The sequence below is a fragment of the Lycorma delicatula genome, chromosome 6 (genome assembly GCF_047948215.1).
Source record: "Lycorma delicatula isolate Av1 chromosome 6, ASM4794821v1, whole genome shotgun sequence".
NCBI classification, from domain to species: Eukaryota; Metazoa; Arthropoda; class Insecta; order Hemiptera; family Fulgoridae; genus Lycorma; species Lycorma delicatula.
In genome coordinates, this window is record NC_134460.1 from 21849417 (window position 1) to 21870987 (window position 21571).

At 31.8% G+C, this 21571-nt stretch overlaps 1 protein-coding gene across 1 annotated transcript; it reads left to right on the forward strand.

The window, feature by feature from the left end:
• The first annotated feature begins 274 nt into the window (after positions 1-274).
• On the forward strand, positions 275-21053 carry LOC142326721 (uncharacterized). The gene is made up of 5 exons (XM_075369366.1): positions 275-1091; positions 7345-7520; positions 11816-12140; positions 14177-14412; positions 20108-21053. The coding sequence occupies exons 1-5, from the start codon at positions 753-755 to the stop codon at positions 20424-20426; spliced, it is 1395 nt and encodes a 464-aa protein (XP_075225481.1). The 5' UTR covers positions 275-752; the 3' UTR covers positions 20427-21053.
• Positions 21054-21571: the final 518 nt, after the last annotated feature.

The following is a 21571-nucleotide window of genomic DNA, read 5'->3' on the forward strand; positions in this document are numbered from 1 at the left end:
ATTTCATGTGAATCTATTTAAATAGTTAATATGGCCTACAAACACATCTTTTTTTGTGTTATAATCTGTTTCTATATTTATGATTTACCTTATATTGTTTAGTCTATATAACGTATTTTTATGTATAGATCAGAATAAAGATTTATTTATTTAGTTTCAATTCTGCATTAGAGAATCAATAGTAAATCACTTCAAGCATAAAGGTGATTGATATTTAATAAGACTCTATGAATCCGTTTCTAGATTCTTATGTTCGAGTAATTTACTCGCTGGGCATCTTAATTCGGAGTTTGTTTTGAGGTTATAATTTGTTCTCGCTGTTAGGTTTTTAAAATTTGGTTTGGTTTTTTGGACAAGTTTACCAGTTTCGCAGTTATACTCTAATTAAAAGAACCCATTTGCATTTAATAATAGTTTAATAATGAATTCTTTATTTCGCATGTTTAGGCTAAAGTGAAGGTAGATTCGAATAAATGGTTCTTTTAGTCATATTTTAATACTGATGCACAATATCGTACAGGGAACTGAAAATATCAGACTGTGATTTGTTTTATCGATAATATATTGTTTATGTAAAACATGGAGTGCATAACCAGTGTATTAAGTAATTATAAATGTGGTCGCAATTTCTCATTTTTGTTTGATTGTTTTTAATATTGTAAATTGCTAATATTCAGCAGTGGTTTTTTTAGTTTCTGAATTTGTCAGTATTATAAAGTGATAGTTTTGTTATTAACAAAAAGAAGGTGAAAATGGAAGTAGATCTTATTACTAGTGTGACTGATAAGCCTGATGATAAATTATCAAAAAGACAATCATTGTGTTGTGAAATGTTAGATCATCTTTGTAAAAGTAAAGAAGCACACTTTAAAAGTCAGCAGATTGGTGAACCAGAGCTTTTAGATAGTGAAAAAAGAGTAATTGCTGAATCTGTATTGAATCATAATAAAGGAACATTTTTAGCAAGATTTGGATCATTTCTGTTGGAAGAACATCTTGATTATTTTACTGATTGTTCTGAAGAAGAACGCTATGAAGTTGATTTTTATTTGAAGACACTTCATGCTGCTCATAACAAATCTATTGGTAAAGTAAGTATATTGAAACTAACAACTATTGAAAAGAATTTTTATTTATTCTCAACATGATTTTTTTTGTTAAATTATATTTACATTCCTTTCTTTGAGTTAGCATACATAAAAGATAAGTTAGCACAGATGTACTATCTGTAGGTATGACTATGATTACTATTAGAATTTTTTTTGACAAACTTAGAACAGCAAGAAGTGTTACTCACTGGGCATCTTAATTTAGAGTTAGTTTTGAGATTATAATTTGTTCTCACTGTTAGGTTTTTAAAATCTGGATTTTTTTTGGACAAGTTTTGCAGTTACACACTGATTACAAGAACCTAATTCCATTTAATAATAGTTTAATATAGTTCTGAATTTTTTAATTCACATTTTTAGGCTAAAGTGAAGTTAGAAATGCATGCACACACCCATACATTCAACTTAAATATAATGATGAGTCTAATATGACTCAAATATAATGATGAGTCTAATTAATGCTTGACAATAGCAAACATACGTAATTTTTATTTTTTTTTATTCACCTGAAGATGGTGTGATACTGTAAGCACTTTCTTGTTTTATTTTTAATATAAAAATATATATATATCAGAATAGCATGGCTCTGATGATGTAATTTTATAAATTTGTAGAGTTTACTTTGTTAGTTATAGGCAGGTTATTAGACATTGCTCCATAAAAGAAGCTATGTCTAATTGAAAATATTCTTGAGGATGGTATCCTGCAGATTCATTTTTGATCCCCCTATTATTTTTTAATTATATTAACCATTTAAACTGTAGCTGTCATGCACTACTATTTACAGATGAAACAACTGTAATTGTAGGACTAGGATTGCTGATGAGTACATTTCCATTGTGGTTATCTATATCAGTAAAAAGAAAGAAAGAATGGTGTCAGCTGAAAAAAATAAGAAAACCAAATATGATATTTAGTCTTTGGCATACAACTGTGAACAAACTTTGTGTTCCCTGGCAATCAACAGGTTGTTAGACTGCTAGTCTTCATGATAGACAATAAAGTTACTTGGAATGAACATGCTTGCATGTATGTTCTAGGTACTGAGAGTTCTTTTTCTTTGCATAAGTTGAAATAATTACCAAATGAACCTTATATTACATAGCCATATTTTCTGCCAGTAAGAAGGTGCACATAGCCCACAAAATAGTGTGCAAATAATAAACTCTAGTAGATGTGAAAATTGTGCCCTATTTTTATTCGATTAGGTTTGATGATGGTATTCAGCTAAATCATTTTTCTCGCCCACTTGATGTTTATTAGGGAAAATCAAAGTACTATCGCTACTCAGTTAATACATAAGCACAATATTTACAATGTTAGTACAATCCATTTTCAGTATGTAGTTTGGTCAAGACAATGACAGCTTTCATGTAATAACTTAAAAATGATCAACTGCCTAGAAGTATTTTATCTCTTTTTCCCAACAGCATTAAGGTTTTTTCCTTCGTTGCCGCCGCCCACCCATGTCACATGGCCCCATGGATAGATGACAACTCCAGTCAGGGGCTGTTTCTCACCCCCTTGCTTCCCTTTCTTTTTCTTTTAGTATCCCCAACATGAACGTTGCTATCGTGTGAAAATTTTCGGCATTTGCCAGCATGGTCTCTACTATGGAGTCTGCACCTCCCACTTGAGCATTGGAATACCACATACTTGGTTGTGTCAGGATCCTCATAATAAGGACTGTTGGGATCCTGCGTCCTCCTCCAGTCGCACAGGTAGCTCCTGAAGACCCCGTGCCCTGTTAAGAACTGTTTGAGCCAGAAATTGGTCCCACCAAACCTCCTTCTGTCCCACATCTCGACCTGGGTATTAGCTGATGTGTCCATCTGTCTGTGGTGAACACATCCCATCTGTGTTGCCAGTCGTGCATTAAAACAGCCTGTGCTTTCTCTCTTGATTCACTATTATATCTTAAAGCAAGTTGTGTGGCTAGTTGTTGCAGAGGTGGAATTCCTGCCACAACCATTACCGCCTCTGTTGATACAGAGACATATGCTAAGATGGTTTTGAAAGCAATACGTCTCTGCATCCCCTCGAGTATTCATCAGTTCACTTCTAAGGCTCTGTCCCACACAGGAACCCCATACAATAACAGGTAGTTAACTACATCGGCATATAATCTTCATTTGGATGCCCGGGGTCCTCCAACATTAGTGAGTAGTCTAGTAAGCTTCTTAACCAACAGTCCAGGTTTATCTCTCACGAACATGGGGCATGAATCTCTTACTGCAGTGGCAACCAGACACCCAAGTACTTGGCAGTGTTTTGTGGCTGGACCAATATGGTGGTGTTTCGTGGATATGTAATGTTATGGGTTCCAGCACTCATCGCCCTGTTATACTAATGTATGTCATCTATTCCTGTGATAACTGCAGACCTCTGTCTGGCATTTACTCACCAACAGTAGTATTAGCTGCCTCAGCAACTGCTTCCTCTGTTTTTGCTACCATGATGAGGACGAGGTCATCTGCATAAGCAATTAGAGTCACACCGTCTGGACAATGCAGCTTCAGAACCCCATCATACACCATGTTCCACAGCAGGGGAGACAGGACTGACCCCTGGGGTACCCGCATGTAAAACAAAATCACAGCTCCAAACCTCCAAGTTTATAGATAAGGTTCCTTTCATCTAAGTAGCTTTGGACCATTTTTCTCATGTACCCGTTTATGCCCCACTCCCCTAACGTCTGGAAAATTGACTCCCAGCTGAGGGAGTTAAAAGGCATTTCTTACTTCCAGACATTTCTTACTGGTATGTTCCTGGTCTTCCAGGTGCCGGCTGCTGCATTATCCACTATCCTTACGACCTCCTTGAACATGTTGATCGTTGACCTCCCTATTTTGAAGCCATATTGTTCTTCATGAAGTCTTCCTCTGGCCAGTACCACCTCTTTTAGACAGCTCTCCATCATCCTCTCAAGTAATTTACAGATGTTGTTAATTAGACACAATGGGTTGAAGGAAGACGCTTCCACTGCATTAGTCTTCTTTATCAAAACGAGCCTCGCTCGCTTCCATTGCTCTGAAATGCATCCTTGACTCAGTACAGCGTTCATCGGCCTGAGAGTCCTTACTGGTGCCTCATCCACCAAAATACGCACAATTTCTGCCGGCATCCCATCCAGGCTTGGGTTCTTATATAACTTCACCCCCCTTCGCGCTCAGATGAGCTCTTCAGTTTGGAATGGTGGGATATTCTCCATCTCTATCTCCTTTCTGGGAGGTTCCTTCTGGTCCAGAAACAGCGCCCTCACTGCTGTCCCGACTTGCAACTCAGTTAATGTCAGCAAAGATTAACAAAGTTTCCCAACCACTAATCGATAGCCACGACCCCAGGGGTTGTTGTCAATATCAAGCATAACTACTTCCAAGATTTCCTCTTCGCCCGTTTAATTACTGCTTTCAAGGCAACACTAGACACCGTACACTCTGAGCAGATACGTTCTACTTGTACAGGATCACCTCTTCGATTAGTCTTTTAGTTAGCCCTCTTCTTGGCCCATTCTTATTTGTGCAGCCACCCAATCTCCTCACACCACCAGTACACATGCTGCCTTCAAGGCCTGCTATAGTTGACTCCAGTTATTCTGCATTCATCTTGCACAATGTCCACAAATTCTTCTGGTGTTACCCTCTCCACTAATTTTTTACGTGTCCCCTGCGCAAACTTCATACATCCTTTCTTAGATGTGGCCACTTTTGTTACTGGTTCTATTCTCTGTTGGGCCTCTGAGTTGTACCAAATCATTAGATGATCCGACAGGCTCTCCTCCTTCAGGACCTCTCAAGTACAGTAATGACCAATGTTGTCTTCATTGGTAAACGCAAAGTTGAGCACCGAATATACACATTTGTGTCACCAAATGTGGTGACACATTTATTTATACTCCCTCCGTACAAATGTGTCACCTTCTCCATTAAACACATCATCCCCAGAGTGCTCACTCATTCACTTAAGTATCATCCTCGTATTGTAGTAACATGACCAGCAAGATAGGGAGATTTAGCATCGATGTCTCCCACTACTAGGACCCTTTTACCTCTGTTTCTGTTTACTTTTTGGCTAAGGTCTACCAAAAAATCAACAAAGTCTTCAATGTTTGTATTGGGCGAGTGGTAACAATTAAACACCACCATCTCACCCAGGTCAGCCCACACATATTCTCATCCCGCATCATTTGCTACTACCGGCGTACTATTCACTGGGAACCCTATTGCTGCCTTGCCCATGAGGTCCACCAACCATCGAGGCCCCACCACTGCCGCTGCATTTGGTTCAGTCACACAAGTATTATGTCAATGTCCTCTCCTGTGTGACTTCGTAGCAGAGGTCCATAGCCCGGCTCATAATGGCTCTAGTTCGCATTAAATTGCAGATACCTCATTTGGTCGTGCATCTGCCTGCCCAGTGACCCTCTGCACCACAAAACACTGCAGGGCCCTCACACTGTGCCCTCTTATGTCCTGCTTTCTCGCAGTTGAAACAAAGCTTTCTACGATCTGTACCCTGACAATTTGTTGCATGTGGCTCGTCCCCCAGCACCTGTAGCACTTATCGGCTGTTTTTCGCTATAAGCACGACATTGCACCCATCCAATGCGTATTCAACTCTCAGTAAGTCTAACCGCTGCGCAGTGACTAGTAACAACTGTGGTGTTCCTTGTTTTTCCAAAGGCAGGACATACTGATGTCACTCTAAATTCTTCCTCCTCATCAAGCACCTGAGCTACTGCGTGTTGGATTTCCTGCTCAGTTGTTTTCCTCTTGATGTCTTTAATGTGTACTATGGCTCTTTTCCTGCAATGAACATGGAGATTGGCAGCTTTGTAACCCAGTGTATTTTTTTTCTTCTATGGATCATAGAAGGCAGCTCTTCTGCCTTCTATGATACTTTAACACTTTTACAGAGTTCCTCTCTCATTCTTCTTCTGAGCAAGAGAAGTTCACCCACACCTCCTCCTGTGTTATGGTCTCCTTCATTTGTCTCAGGAGATCAGTGTAAGTCTTATCAGTTGCTTTCACTATCAAAGTTCTACTTTCCTTGATCGCCGGCTTAGATCTCTCAACTCCTGGTGATTTAGCTCTTTGTATTTTTTTGTTTGAAGGGGCAGTAAAGATTCTAATTGAGTCCTCCCATCCTCTGCCTGCATATGCCACCATATTTTCTCTATCATATGGCCAAATTTACCTTTCAGTATGACAAACATCAATTTCTGCAATTTATTTAAAATCGCCCTGATTTCCAGCAGTATCATAGCCAGTGTCTTCAGCTCTCTGTCCGCCAGCATGTAGTGCACTGTATAACATGTCTTGCTCACAGCTGGCGCTCCTCTACTCACAATTGTACTGTTCCATGTAACATCTACGGGCTTAATTTCATGTTTTCATTGTAATTCCGTTACAACACCAGTTTGTAAAACTGATCGTCCCTCAGTTTGTTACAGTGATAAATCGTACAACTGCACCATGTTACCTTCCGCTTCTGCCACATTCTTAATGTACCTCAGATTCTTTAACATCTCTGCTGGCTAATGTCTAGTCACCAGTCGCACAAACTCATCATCAATATCTTCCTCCATGATTTTGGTCATGTCTTTGCCCCTGGTTTCCTCAGTCTGAGTTGCCTGTGTTGTGCTGACTAAAGGAGGCAACATTTCCTTCAGACCCTGCAGTTCTTTGAATATTCTGGTAAGCTAGACTCTAAACTAGACTAGGTGATATATTGAATCATGTTATTTTATTGGGTTTTTTTATGTTGTTTTGATAAAGTCTATACAGATTGTTAGTAACTGATAAAGATAAGGTAATTAAGATTTCTGACTTTTAAAAAACATGAAATAAACATATATGAATAAATTTACTAACTCTAATATCTGTGTTAAGAAAGAAACTCATAGATTTGTAAAATATGTTATTAACAAAAAATATATTTATATATTTTGTTAAATTTTTGAATCTTTTATAGTTAGCATTTTGTATTAATTTACTTCTGATCTATTGTAAAGTATTTTGATAAAGATTTTGATTAAATTGATTTATCTTTAGCTATTTTATTTGATGTGAATATATGAATATTTCATTTATTCTTTATATCATATCCACATCAGAGCCCATTAACTTTTCTACATCGTTACGTACCTTACAGTGTTTATATTCTCACCAGTTTAAATGTAATTATTTGAGTTTTAACTTTCTTGTGATGATAATTATATTATTTATTTTTCTAGGTAAAAGTAAGGAATAGACGTTTTGAGGCATTGAAAAAACTTGTTAGTGAAGGTTCATATTTTTCAGAATATGAAATGAAGAAAAGAAATCCATTATTGTATGAACAACTGGTCGGTCGTTTCTTAACAGAGGAAGAAGAAAAAGAAAGAACTGGCATAGATACTACAAACATAACGTGAGTGAACATGATTGATAATGTTTGTTTTCTTTGCTATTTTGTAAGAAATTTTGCACCAAATAAATAATATACCTATCTTTTGCCTGACAAAGTAGTAGCGTACTACAGAAGTGCTTACATAAAATAAACAGAAAATAAGACAGCAAAATAGTAAGTATTTATAAACTAACTTCTACGTAGGCCTATCAAGTTGATATCTATCCCCTTTACATAGATAACACTACAATATTGCTTTCAAAACTGCTAAGTAGAGAACAACAAACAAGTTAATCCAAATATGGGAAATATATTGTTTCTTTCTGTATTGTGGCAACGCTGCTTGACCATACCATTTTTACTACTGTAGAGTAATGCATTGTTATATTCTTTGTTTGATATATTCAAAATTTTCTTGCAGTAGATATTAACATATTAATTATGTGGATATACATCATCAACCACTTTGTTGTTTATTTTTGTGTTTACATAATCAGACACAGTGATAGTTCACAGTCATTCAAAGTTATGATTGTTCCTTTATTACTGTGTGTGTGTGTGTGTGTGTGTGTGTGTGTGTGTGTGTGTGTGTGTGTGTGTGTGTGTGTGTGTGTGTGTGTGTTTGTATGGGTGCATGCACCTATAATCTAAACTTTTAATTATTTTGTATGTGTAAAGTAATATTTATGTTCGTCTATACATATTTGTAATATTTTATTTATTTAATTTCAAACTATATTTTCACAAGGACTTTATTTATTTCGTTCTTATTTATAATATGTCACCTTACTTTCTAAATTACATCATTTACGTATAATTAAGAACACTTTTTATTATACAAAATGTAGAAAATAACTTCTTTTAAAAAGCATGTCTCTGCTTATGAGAGGGAGACTAATTACTTTTAAAAAAATTATAGAAATATAAAAATTTAGAATAAATGAATTAATTTAACAAAATTTGCAGAGCTCAACAATCATCGTCCGTATTTATTATTCATTCCCTCTCTGATTAATATAATTTGTCTTTTAAAAAATAATCTTAACACCAGTATTTCTGGAGCTTTGCTTCTTATGATGGTATCACCTGATAATGATATACGAGGTCTGTGAATAAAGTAATGAGACTAATTTTTTTTGGCAGCCAAAGTGGCAATATTGTAATGTTACTAGTAAACATATGGTTATATAAACAGCCAATTTATATTAGGTATTAATATTTTTAGTCTATTGTTGCAGTGTGAAACAAAAAACAAACTTTTTGTGAAACAAGTTTTTGTTTTGCAGTATAAAAATGAATGGTGGTACTAATTATGAGCAATGTTGTGCAATCAAGTTTTGTGTTAAACTTTTTGAGAATGTTACTAAAACTTTTTCAAAATTGAAACGGGTGTATGGAGATGATGATCTGTCACGAGCCCAAGTTTTTAATTGGTTAAAGCATTTTCAGATGGCCGGGAATCAATTGCAGGCAATCCACACTCAAGACTGTTAACTTCAAAAAGTGACAACAATGTTGAGTGATTCAGAGAATTTGATACAGTACGACCAGCGATTAACTGTCAGAATGAATGCAGAACAATTGAATTTAAACTGCGGAAAAGAGTTGCCCGCATGAGACCAGCCATCAAAGACAACTGGATGCTGCATCATGACAATGCACCTTGTCACACTGCTCTCTCAATTAATGAGTTTTTGGCAAAGAAAAATCCTGGATCCAGTAGATCCTCAACCACCTTACTCACCTGATTTGAGTCCTTGCGACTTTTCCTGTTCCAAACTTTAACAAAACATCTCAAAGGACACCATTTTGGAACAGTAGGGAACATAAAATAAAATTTAACTGACCATCTGATGGATATTCTGGTTCATACTGAAACCAGAATATCAGTGTTGAGTTCCAACACTGCCATGAAGAATGGGAAAACCATTTGAAACATTGCATAGCTTCCGAAGGGTTTTGAAGGTGATAGAGTCCATGTATAATTGGATTGTAAATAAAAAGTTTTTCTGAACCAGTCTTATTACTTTATTTATAGACCTTGTATACATGTATTGTGTGAAGCACAACATCAGCAATAAATACAATATTATTTGCAGGAATAGGCTTCATGACCATTGTACAGAGTATGTCCACTTAGTTTTAATGGATATTTAAGTTCAGTGTTATTCTTTCCTTAAACTACCCACTGTAAATTCTGTCCTTTACTTAATTCTGGCTGTATACTTTTTCACATTGGATGCATCCCTCACTTGTTTCTCATTAGTTCCTAGCCACATATAAATTTCAAGCAATGAAAGAGCTGGCATAATGAATGATTAAATGTGATTAGTGTTGATTAGTAAGTTACACCTTATTACAGTTATTACCTAGTAAGTCATCACTGTGCGAGATTATTACCATGATAAGTAAGAATCCAATTTAACAGCTCTACATATGTGACAATTCTTAAATATAAACTGTTAACAGCTAAACAACTAAAAAGGCTCATGTGATCAAGGAGTGCAATTAAATTAGACCAAAAGAAGTCTGGGTAAATATATGATAGCATCAATTTTTACGATATCATATACTTGTATGTTCTGTTCAAGTTTAACCTTTTTTGTTTTCCAATTTTTTATCCTTTTATGTTCTGGAACACATCATTACATAGACATTAGTACATTAAATCAGAGTTAGAATGAAAAACATCACCAGACTACATCTAACAGTTTGTTAAAAATCATGAAGAAAGTTTTTTTGTTTTATATTTAAAAGCCAGAAATTCATTAGTACCATTGGAAATTAGTAACTCAAAATTCTATAGACAAAGGTTGTCATACAACATCAAAAAAGTTTCTATAAGGAAACTACCTGTTTTAAAAAATATCTGATCCATGTAGTGTCCTTAAAAAACCCTTTTCAAGAAACAAATAGTGCTCCTGTAGACAGGAAATAACCACAATATTAATCTAATAAAAAATTAAGAGCAATTTTAAAAGTATAGCAAAAATGAACTATACCTCAATAACTAACTTCACATTATATAAAGATTTATGTGTACATTAATGGTATTTTTCTAATTAATATTACATTTTATTAAATCACGTTTGTGTTTGGATAAATTTACCTATTAGTGTAATGGATAATATTCACTATTTTCATTAAGAATTAAAGATGATATTATTTGCCAGAAAAATTAAAAAAAAGAATAAAAAAATTGTGCATATATTCTTTAACAATCCAAGTGGAAATAAAATTTAAACTAAGTACAGACAGAATATATAGTCACATAGGACCTAAAAAGATAGCAGGAAAAACATGAGTTTACCATAGTTTTGTTTTGAAAACTTGATTCTTTATTTACCTTAAGTGTGTGATTAAGTTTGTTATGTTTTTGTTCAGTTTATCTTACATTTTCCTTACCATTCTATCCATTCACATCACCTTCACATAATTCACAAACATCAACCCAAGCAAGGACTTTGCTTTAAACAAACAAGTTGTGACTAGCCTGATTGTACTTCTTTATAATACTGCTACAGCTTGGTGAAGTAGCAATACAATGTTCAGATACAATTGTTATAATTTAATGACCTGCCTAGGTGTAATGTGCACCATTTCAGATTTTGGTCTATTACAATAATATGTTATGTTATTATATTATAATATATAATAACATAATATAATATTATAATATATTATAATTAATTAATTAATTATAATATATTATAATATGTTATATAATATGTTATAATAACATATGTTATATGTTATTATAATATTACAATAATATATTACAATAATATTTTCACCTATTACAATAATAATGGTATTAGTATCATAAATTAGATCTATATCATTTACACTGCCTGTGTAACCTAAAACATTTCCATTAAAAGTTTGACAAAATTTTATCATGGTGTAACATGATGATTTATCATGCACATGATTTTTAAATATCAGTTGAATTAATAAGAAGTATGATTTTTGTTAAAAGCTAAATATTTATTTTAAACATTAAACACCTTTTATAAAATGAAAAAGATTTCAGAGTATGACCATTAAATTCAGAAAACTGCATTCTGTTATGTCTTTCATAAATTTCAATTCTGCCTTATTCGCTATAAAAAATTAAGTAAAATAAAGAATAGCTTTTTTTATGAGAAAGGATAACCTGTTTTATATCACTGAAATTTTACCTAGATATAAAAAGTGGCTCATTATTAGAATATATCTGTAAGAGAAAGTTACACTATGTCTTGAAAAAATATCCACTCTGCTTATGTAAAAGAAAAAAAGATCACTTGAATTTAAGTCTGCTTGTTTTATTTCAGATTTGTAAATTTGCTTCTGGAGCAGTACGATCGAGATCAAATGAAAAAGCTAAAAAAGCGTCAAGAAGAAGATGAAGATAATGTGAGTGTGGAAGAAGAAGAAGAAGAAGAAGAAACTGACAATGAAAGTGATGAAGATCAGATGAATGTTGATTCGTATGAAGAAGAAAGTGACATTGATGATGACGATTGTGATGGTCATAAAAAACAAATTAAATCAAAAATAAGTGGTAACAGCAAAAATAAAAAAAAACAGATTGATTGTATGGATGAAGATAGTAATGACTTTTATGAAAAAGATATCAATAAAACACTTTGGGGCGAGGTTTGTTACTATTTTTTTCAGCAAAACAAATCATAATTTTTATATGTATTCTTTTATATGTATTTGTTATATGTAAAAAAATTTTTTTTTTTTTTGAAACTACTTTTCAATAAATACTGTATGTATTGCCAAAAAAGGATTTTAAATTATCTGTAAGTAAGCTGACTGACCATATTAGAGTTGTTAGTAAGATGTACTTTTTAATTTTGATTTAAAAAAGACAGAATTTCAGATTAAAAAATTTTCTTTTTCTGTTACAATTTAATTTTTTGGTTAGGATTTGAATTCATAACATGTAAGAAATAATAAAGTTTTTATAACTTAAATAGCACAATTTCAACAGTAAAATAGATTTGAATTCATTACCCACTATGTTTATTGTGTTGATTAGAATAAAAGTAGTGTTGTTTATTTGGCATAATTAATATTATATTAATTATATATATATTATATTAATTATATTTACTAGGATTGATTCAAACTTTATAATTTTACATACAGCTGCAGTTTGAATTAGTTATTGCATATCTATACATCTGTAACATATCGGTAACATTTATTGTTTCATGTCAACAAGTTCATAATAGTGAGTGGACTAACAATATATTTGACTTGTATTCAATATATTTACAGTATCTAGATGCAGTTTGAAATTAAAGTAAATTAAATTAAAGATAAATAATAACAGAAGAATTATTTAGAAGGCCAATGAGAAAATTAAAAAGTACTGGCAGGCAAGAAAGTAGAGAGATGCTAAGAAAATTGTTAACATGGTCCATAGTTGACAAAAAAAAAAAAAAATCAGCTATTTTATCCTTTATTTAAATATTAATGGTTTTATTCAGAAATACGTGGTCAGTTTCCTCTTTTGAAGTTTATATAACAGATTAAATCTGATATTTTGTAGTCTTTAATTATTTTAAAATTGAATCATGTTATATATATTCTTAAAATGTACTTTCTCACGTGCAATAGGCTGTCACCTTATTGTGGTTACAGATGATTATTTCACAAAAGCAAAAGTTTCATTAATTTTTAGCTTTATTTTACCCTGTTAGCATATTTTCTGCAAAATACATTAACCTCAAAATTTTATAAGAAAATTCTTTAAGAATTTTATAGCACCATTTTTTTATCCTATGCAGAAAAACACGTATATTTTGTAATACCACTGTCTCATTATTTCATAAACATTTTCAACCGTTTTAGCACTATAACATTTTTAAATTGTCTTTGCAAATCTTTAACCAGATAAGAAAAAAAAGGCAAATTATTTTTTAAAGAAACTAGTACTGTATATGTTTGCTATAAGTGCAGGTGTAGTGAATTTATTATTATTTTTTTTTTTTTATCTTTTTCATAAAAATTTCATCTCATTTTACTCATTGATATTGAGGCTATTTAGCAACTTTTTAACACTATTCAACCAACTATTCCTTGACCTTCCCATCAGCTTCCTTCCTGGCTTTCCATTTCATACATTCTCAGTATCAGCCTTCCTCATTTTCTCTACCATTGTGATCTCATCCTTGATTTCTCTACTTCTCTCATAGAGTTTTTCCTTTCATTCATTATCTTTATTTCCACAGTAGTAGTAAGAGTAAAGACTAAAGTAAGTCCTTAACTTGACAAAGTGTTGTTTAGATATTTATGATACTAATTTTTTATTTTTATTTTACTCATTGATCTACAAATTGCAATCAATTTTGTAAATCAATAATGGTATATTTAAAATATTTTTTTAAAAGATAGTTATAGATTTACTGTTCCTACAGTAATTACAGTAGGATAATAATTTTCAATTGTGATTACTTTTTTTATGTCATTTATATATAATAATTCCTCAAAAGAAAATAATTGTTTTTATTATGAATAATTAAGGGTATGTTAATGATGAATTTTATATTTAAATCCTTAAAATTTATTTGCATTTAGAGGATTAACAATTTAGAGTATTCATTTAGAGATGAGAATCATATAGTACTCAATTACAGAACTATGTATTTAAATTAAAATAATTTCAATGTTTGTTACAGGAAATGACTGAAAAAAGTCAACCCCGTAGCTTTCCATCACCAAGTAATAACACTAATAAAAATAAAATAAATGGCATTGAAGAAGTAGTTAAGAAACATAAGGATAAAAAGAAAGATTCAGAAGGTGTAGAAGAATGTGAACTGTCTGAAGAAGAAAGGAATCTTCTTATGGAAGAATTTCGATCTAGTATGTTTAATAGTTTCCTAGAAGGGAAAGATGCAGACTTTGATTATAGGTAAGTTGTCTTTGCTATTTATTTTTTATTTACAGAAATTTCAGATGAAAGACACAATTCAGTCAACATTAAGTCAGTTCTGTCCTACTACTATTCATCATACTCCCATTTCCATTTATCTCCTCTAATACCATACATATACTTCCCAGCATTGTCCAAACACCTACCTATTCCTGGACCTTTCTATCAGCCTCCTTCTTGGCTCTTTATCTCATACATTCTCAACATCACTCTTCTTCTATTTTCTGTACATCATCTCATCCTTGATTTCTCTATTTTCCCATAAAAGTTTATCTTTTCATTCATCTTACAATTTCCACAGTAGTTCTTATAAATTTCATTTCATAAGTCTGGATTCTACTATCTTCCTTATAACATATATTTAATATTTAACTATTGGCACATAGGACCTGGTATATCACCTTGTTTCTTTCCTGGAGTGTATCCCAGCTCTAAAATCAGTCTCCATATTTTTAAAAAATAAATTTTTATCATTCTAATTGATTTCTTACCTATTTCTTCCATTCTACTCTACTACTCCTTCAAATTATTTAAAACTGATCAGCGTTATTTTATTTTTATTATTTTTTTTTTTTTTTAACCTCTGGGTCCACCGTTAGGTATTGATTCAGAGGATGAGATGACTGATTTGTAGCATGTGTGAAAATACCATGCCTGACCAGGATTCGAACCTGGGACCTCTGGATGAAAGGCCGAGACACTACCACTCGCACCACGGAGGCCAGCAACCTTATTTTATTGTTTTTTTCCAATCACACTCTACTTATGGATCTAACCTTCTTTGTAGTTGTCATATTTCACTTTACACTTAGCTCATCCCGCATCACTTTTGTACCTCGCCACATTCCCAAGTACTCTTGCACTTCTGTTTTTTTTACACCATCAGATCATCTTAAAATGCTGTTAATTATAATATATTTATTGCCTAAACACATAATATTATATTGTGTATAGACACAAATTAAATGTGAAAAGAAATTACACATGTAGATAGAAATTAAGATTATTAAAACATTATGTACATTAAATAATACCTAATATCAATAACAAAATACACACATAAGTCCGTGAGGTTGATAGTCGTCCACTGCAGTCTTCATCTTCAAAATTTGTTCTGCCTTAACAAAACATTTTATGCCAACAAAAAACTTGAACTCTTGACAAAACCTCTTTTCCAAAAGTCTTCTGAAACTTACCGTAGGTTGTCGTTGCATTCTCACCTAGTTTAATACAAAAAGAAATGGTATACCATTCTGCAGTATTTGCAATTCCATTTCCATGACGAGAGATCAAAACACATGTTCACTTATTACACCATTACTCAAGACTGGGAGGTTGTATGGATGTTCCGCTTGGACTATTAGTGACGGGAAGATCAAGATCAGAGATGGAGTGCATGAAAGCTGTAGGGTTGCCACATTTTCCTCAAAAGAATCAGTTTTTATTTTATTGTTGCACCTTGTAATAACATAATTTAATATTATTAATTCCTTCAATAAATGAAAGCTCAATACTCTTCCATTTCGAAAATTACTTTATAGAGTAAAAAGGGTTTAAATGTACCCAGGCTTTCAATTTAGATATTTTAAAGGGCAACAGTCATGAAGATTTATTGGCAAGTTATTATAGATTCAAAAGTGGTGTTATTTTATCCAGACATTGAATTATTTGTCATACAGTTAAAACTGTTCGTTTTTTTTAATCTCTGATTGTGTAAAAGCTAACGTTAGCCTCAACTTACCCCTCACTTTCTTAGGACTAAATCTCCATATTCTGTCTGTGTGGGACTGCTATGCATGTAGTTTGGCTGACATTCTAATAATTAATTTTATTTTTATTTTCCTATTGTTAAGGGTTGATGCCTTCTTTCCTTGAAAAGGATTTAAAAGGAATTGAGTAACATTCATAAAAATTGCTATTACATTGATTGCAAAATTTTATTAAGATTTGAAAAGGATGATAGCTTCTTTTATGAGATATATTTTTATTCTTTTTTCAATAGTTTTTTCTAACCTGTATAATAATGTTAGACAATAATGTAATATAATATAATAATAGCACAGGATTGCTGTACAATAATGGCAGGTTGCTATATATTGTTTTTCCATAACATCACTTTAAAATCCACTCTGTTTGCTTAGGTTTTATCCAAGGTATATTATAGTTTTTTTAAATGGAAAAATAATCCTATTTTCAGTATTTTAGCTAGTAAAATTGTATAATTTGTTAACATCAAAAAAGGTTTTTTTTATTATAATCACAGAATAGCCATGTTTTAATGGCTAAAATAAGTTAGATGAAATGAAATAAGTTTGGTGAAAAGATGCCATGGTGAAAGATCTACATTCATTCAGTGCTGATTTGAATGAAAAGTCATTAATAATTATTTATTAGAATTATCAATATCTATATTTTTTTATTACTCTTTATGACTTCATTAAATATTATTAGTCATCAGTTGTATCTAATATTTTTTTTTTGTCTTCAGTCATTTGACTGGTTTGATGCAGCTCTCCAAGATTCCCTATCTATTGCTAGTCGTTTCATTTCAGTATACCTTCTGCATCCTACATCCCTAACAATTTGTTTTACATATTCCAAACGTGGCCTGCCTACACAATTTTTTCCTTCTACCTGTCCTTCCAATATTAAAGCGACTATTCCAGGATGCCTTAATATGTGGCCTATAAATCTGTCTGTTGTTTTAACTATATTTTTGCAAATGCTTCTTTCATACTCTATTTGCCGCAATACCTCTTCATTTGTCACTTTATCCACCCATCTGATTTTTAACATTCTCCTATAGCACCGCATTTCAAAAGCTTCTAATCTTTTCTTCTCAGATACACCGATCGTCCAAGTTTCACTTCCATATAAAGCGACAATCCAAACATATACTTTCAAAAATCTTTTCCTGACATTTAATTTTTGATGTAAACAAATTATATTTCTTACTGAAGGCTCGTTTCGCTTGTGCTATTCGGCATTTTATATCGCTCCTGCTTCGTCCATCTTTAGTAATTCTACTTCACAAATAACAAAATTCTTCTACCTCCATAATCTTTTTTCTTCCTATTTTCACATTCAGCGGTCCATCTTTGTTATTTCTATTACATTTCATTACTTTTGTTTTGTTCTTGTTTATTTTCACGCGATAGTTCTTGCGTAGGACTTCATCTATGCCATTCATTGTTTCTTCAAAATCCTTTTTACTCTCGGCTAGAATTACTATATCATCAGCAAATCGTAGCATCTTTATCTTTTCACCTTGTACTGTTACTCCGAATCTAAATTGTTCTTTAACATCATTAACTGCTAGTTCCATGTAAAGATTAAAAAGTAACGGAGATCTAATAATAAACTTTAGTTATAAATACAACTTTGATTTAAGAAGTCATAAATTTCAAGATAATGTAATACAATCTTTTAAACCCACTAGTATAATAAATAAACAGAAACATTTTTATGTTTTGATAGTTTTAAAGATTTATTACTTTATTATCCTTAATTATGGATAAAGTTAAAATCAGAATTCTTTTTTCTAAACATTAATCAATTTATTCATTAATTCCAAAGACTTATTTTTCACCCTAATGTTTACACAAAACTCTGTAGATTTATTTCCTTCCTGTTTTTGTGTATGCAGTTAAAATTGTTGTTTCTTTTTTATCATCTGTAGATTTTCTGAAAGGTGATTTTAATGGAATTAAAAAAGTAATTATTAAAAAATATTTTTTCTTTCCATTGCTAACGGCTTTTAAACGTATTTTACTTTTTAAGATGTTAGAAATAAAAATTATGAATAAATTGTGAGTGTGAACATATTACTTTAATGGGATTTTGCTAATTTCTAACTGTGTTATGATGGCTGTTGCTTTAATCACTTGCTGTTTTATGAGAGTTAAAAAAGAAAAAAATTAGCAACACTGTTTTTGCTGAGAGTTGTCTTTTTCATGTTGCTGTGCTAATTGGAAATTAGCTGTCCAAAGCTGCTCATATATTTTGGTTTCGCATGTGTGATCTCGTTTAGCCTTCCTAATATTCTTCTCAAACACCTCATATTTTGCACCTGCAGCTGATTTCTACTCTCATTCAGCAGCATTCACATTTCATCAGCATATATATGTATAGGAACATACATAGATTTAAATACAGCCATTTTAGTGTTACACTGATTTCTTTGTTGAGTAATCCTCTAGATAGTGCAAAATACAACTTATCCTCCTCCCCGCAGACATTCTAGAACCTACTTCCTGCATTCTACCATTATGGCTGATATCATAACCCAAATATCTAAAGGTCTCAACCTGCTCCAACATTCATTTAGGTCAAAATTTATGTCTCTTTTATTTTTAGAAATCAACAAGACTTTGGTTTCTCCAAAGTTTGGTTTCTTCCTATTTTTTTTTCAAATTCCTCACATCCAAACGCCAAGTTTTCCTCAGATTTTGCAATCAATACCATATCGTCTGCATATTCTAACTCTGAGATATATACTGGTTCCATTCTCCAGTGTTCCATACAGAATCTTTTCTCTGTGTATGCAGTCCTTTAGAATGCCATCTAGCATAATATTAAATAGGTAAAGTTTCTCCTTGATTCTGTTCGTAATCAACACTGTACACTTAATTGAAGAGATTATAACAAATTAAAACACTGATATTTTTTTTTTGTACTCGGGTGTAAATGCAAATGATGTCAACAAATTGTTTGATGTTGTGTATAGTAGGTGTGCCAACCTTCATAGGAAAAATTATTAATAGTCATTACTTCCAAAATAATTATTGTATATAAAATTTGAAATATGTTATTTTCATTAATATGCTATGCATGGCAGAGTGGTAAAGATGATTTAGCATTGTCAGATACTTCAGCCATATGCCACTTTTACCAATAGCCAATCAAATAATAATAATGGCTCGCTGATATTGTTTCTGGCAACCATTCTGTACTTTGATCCTGCTTACACAAAATTGTCCAATATTATTTTTTGGATGACATATTCATGAATGCAACATGGTACAGATAAAATACACTTAGTACACAAAGAAGGGACACAGCTGCCTATGGGCTTAAATTCAAGAGAAGTGTTCTAGTTATCTAGAAAACTTCGTATAAAAATGTATGAATCAATCAATATATGGAATATTACTTATAAGTTTTTTATTCAGCGAGGTTTTTTTTTGTGTAAATTTTGTAATAATCTTCATTTAAATTTTATTTTATCATTAATATTTGAATTGATATCTAGGTTCATTGATCTGGCCAATTTGTAATTGTTAGGCTAATTGTAATTGTTATTGTTAAATCATTTGTAATTGATTTTATCATATTTCTTACTTTTTTTGTATAAACTGTCATATTAATTTGATTTCTTCAAGTGAAATGGTTGAGTTGAAATGGTGAGTTAATGAGTATGTACGCATAACTTCTTGAACTTGACCTCTTTATTTTGAATTAAATTCTCATAAGTAATTAATTAGCTAGTGCTTCAAAAACAGAGAAAATTGGTCACCTGCCAAATAATTTTATAACTAGTACACCTTATCGTCTGATGACTGTGACTATACTTTTAATGATAGCTGATGGAATACAGACCAAACCAACCTTTATTTTGGTAACTTATGTATAAAGTTTTCTTCATTCATTTTTTCATAATTTTTTTTTTTTTCAGTGAAGTTGATCAGAATTCAGAATATGATGATCTTGATATGAGGGATCAAGATGAACAGGATAAATATTTTAACTCTGATAGCCCTGATATATTTAGTGTTAACAGTAATCCTGATAGTGTAGAAAATATCCAGATGTCAGATAATGAAACAGTATCAGCTAAATCTAACACAGGTAGTGGTGTTGCTTTCAGCAGTGATCTAATTCTTGTAAATGATGTTAAAGAAAATGAAGACAGTATTATTGATAATTATATCAAGCAGTTACAATCACATGATGCTGATAGTATCACTGATAAAATGGAAAATTTACATCAGTAGTATATGTTAATTACTTTTCATTAACATTATATGTATATGTTGAATAATAATCTAAATTCCTATTTCATTATCCTGACAATTGCTTATTAGGATCATTGAATAGAGAATTTATTGTTAATTCTGTAAATATTTTTCTTGATTTTATTGTAATCATATTTTTCCTTGTTTTTCTATATACTGTCATATTTAATTTGATTTCTTCTTTATATATTTTTAAATTGTCGTAATTAAAAAAAAAATGTTTGAAATTATTTTTTACTATACCTTTCCAGATTACATATATATATTTGGGTGTGTGTGCGCACATGTGCATGTGCGTGTAGATGTTTTTATTCATGTGATATTATCAGCAAACAAAGGACATTGTTTCTTTAGATTAATGATAAATTTAAATATATTTTTAAATTCAACATTAAGTGAACAATACTTAAATTTTAACTAAATGTCTATGAAGATTAAGTTTTCTGCTTATGGTAGCACTCAATATGAAAAAAAAGAATAAGCAGTAAATATATGATAATTAATTTTTATAAACAGTTATATTCTGTTGGTAGGATGCAATTTTCTAGTGTGTGTGTGTGTGCCAGTGCATATGTGTGTGTGTGTGTGTGTGTGTGTGTGTGTGTGTGTGTGTGTGTGTGTGTGTGTGTGTGTGTGTGTGTGTGTGTGTGTGTGTGTGTGTGTGTGTGTGTGTGTGTGTGTGTGTGTGTGTGTGTGTGTGTGTGTGTGTGTGTGTGTGTGTGTGTGTGTGTGTGTATTTATAAATATATATTTAATATATTTGTTAATACAGATAGTTATATATTATTCAACTTATTTGTTCAGATTTATAATTATTTACTAATAATTTATACTGTCTTAATATTTAAATTCTATTTGTTAAGCAGACTGACTTGAATTTATTTTTATTGTCCTTTCTAATGGAAATTGAAGGGGAGAAGACAAATTCCACTTACATGTGACTAAATCATAACCAGAATACTCTAATGTAGTGATCCTAGATCATAATTTTGTTTAATTAGTTATCAAACCAGATAGTTTATTTGTTAAGTTTCTAAATATTTATCTTTCTGAATGTAAGACTTGTGTATTTCTCTCTACCTTGGGTTCATTGATTCTTTTCTCTTTATTATTTCTCTTATTTA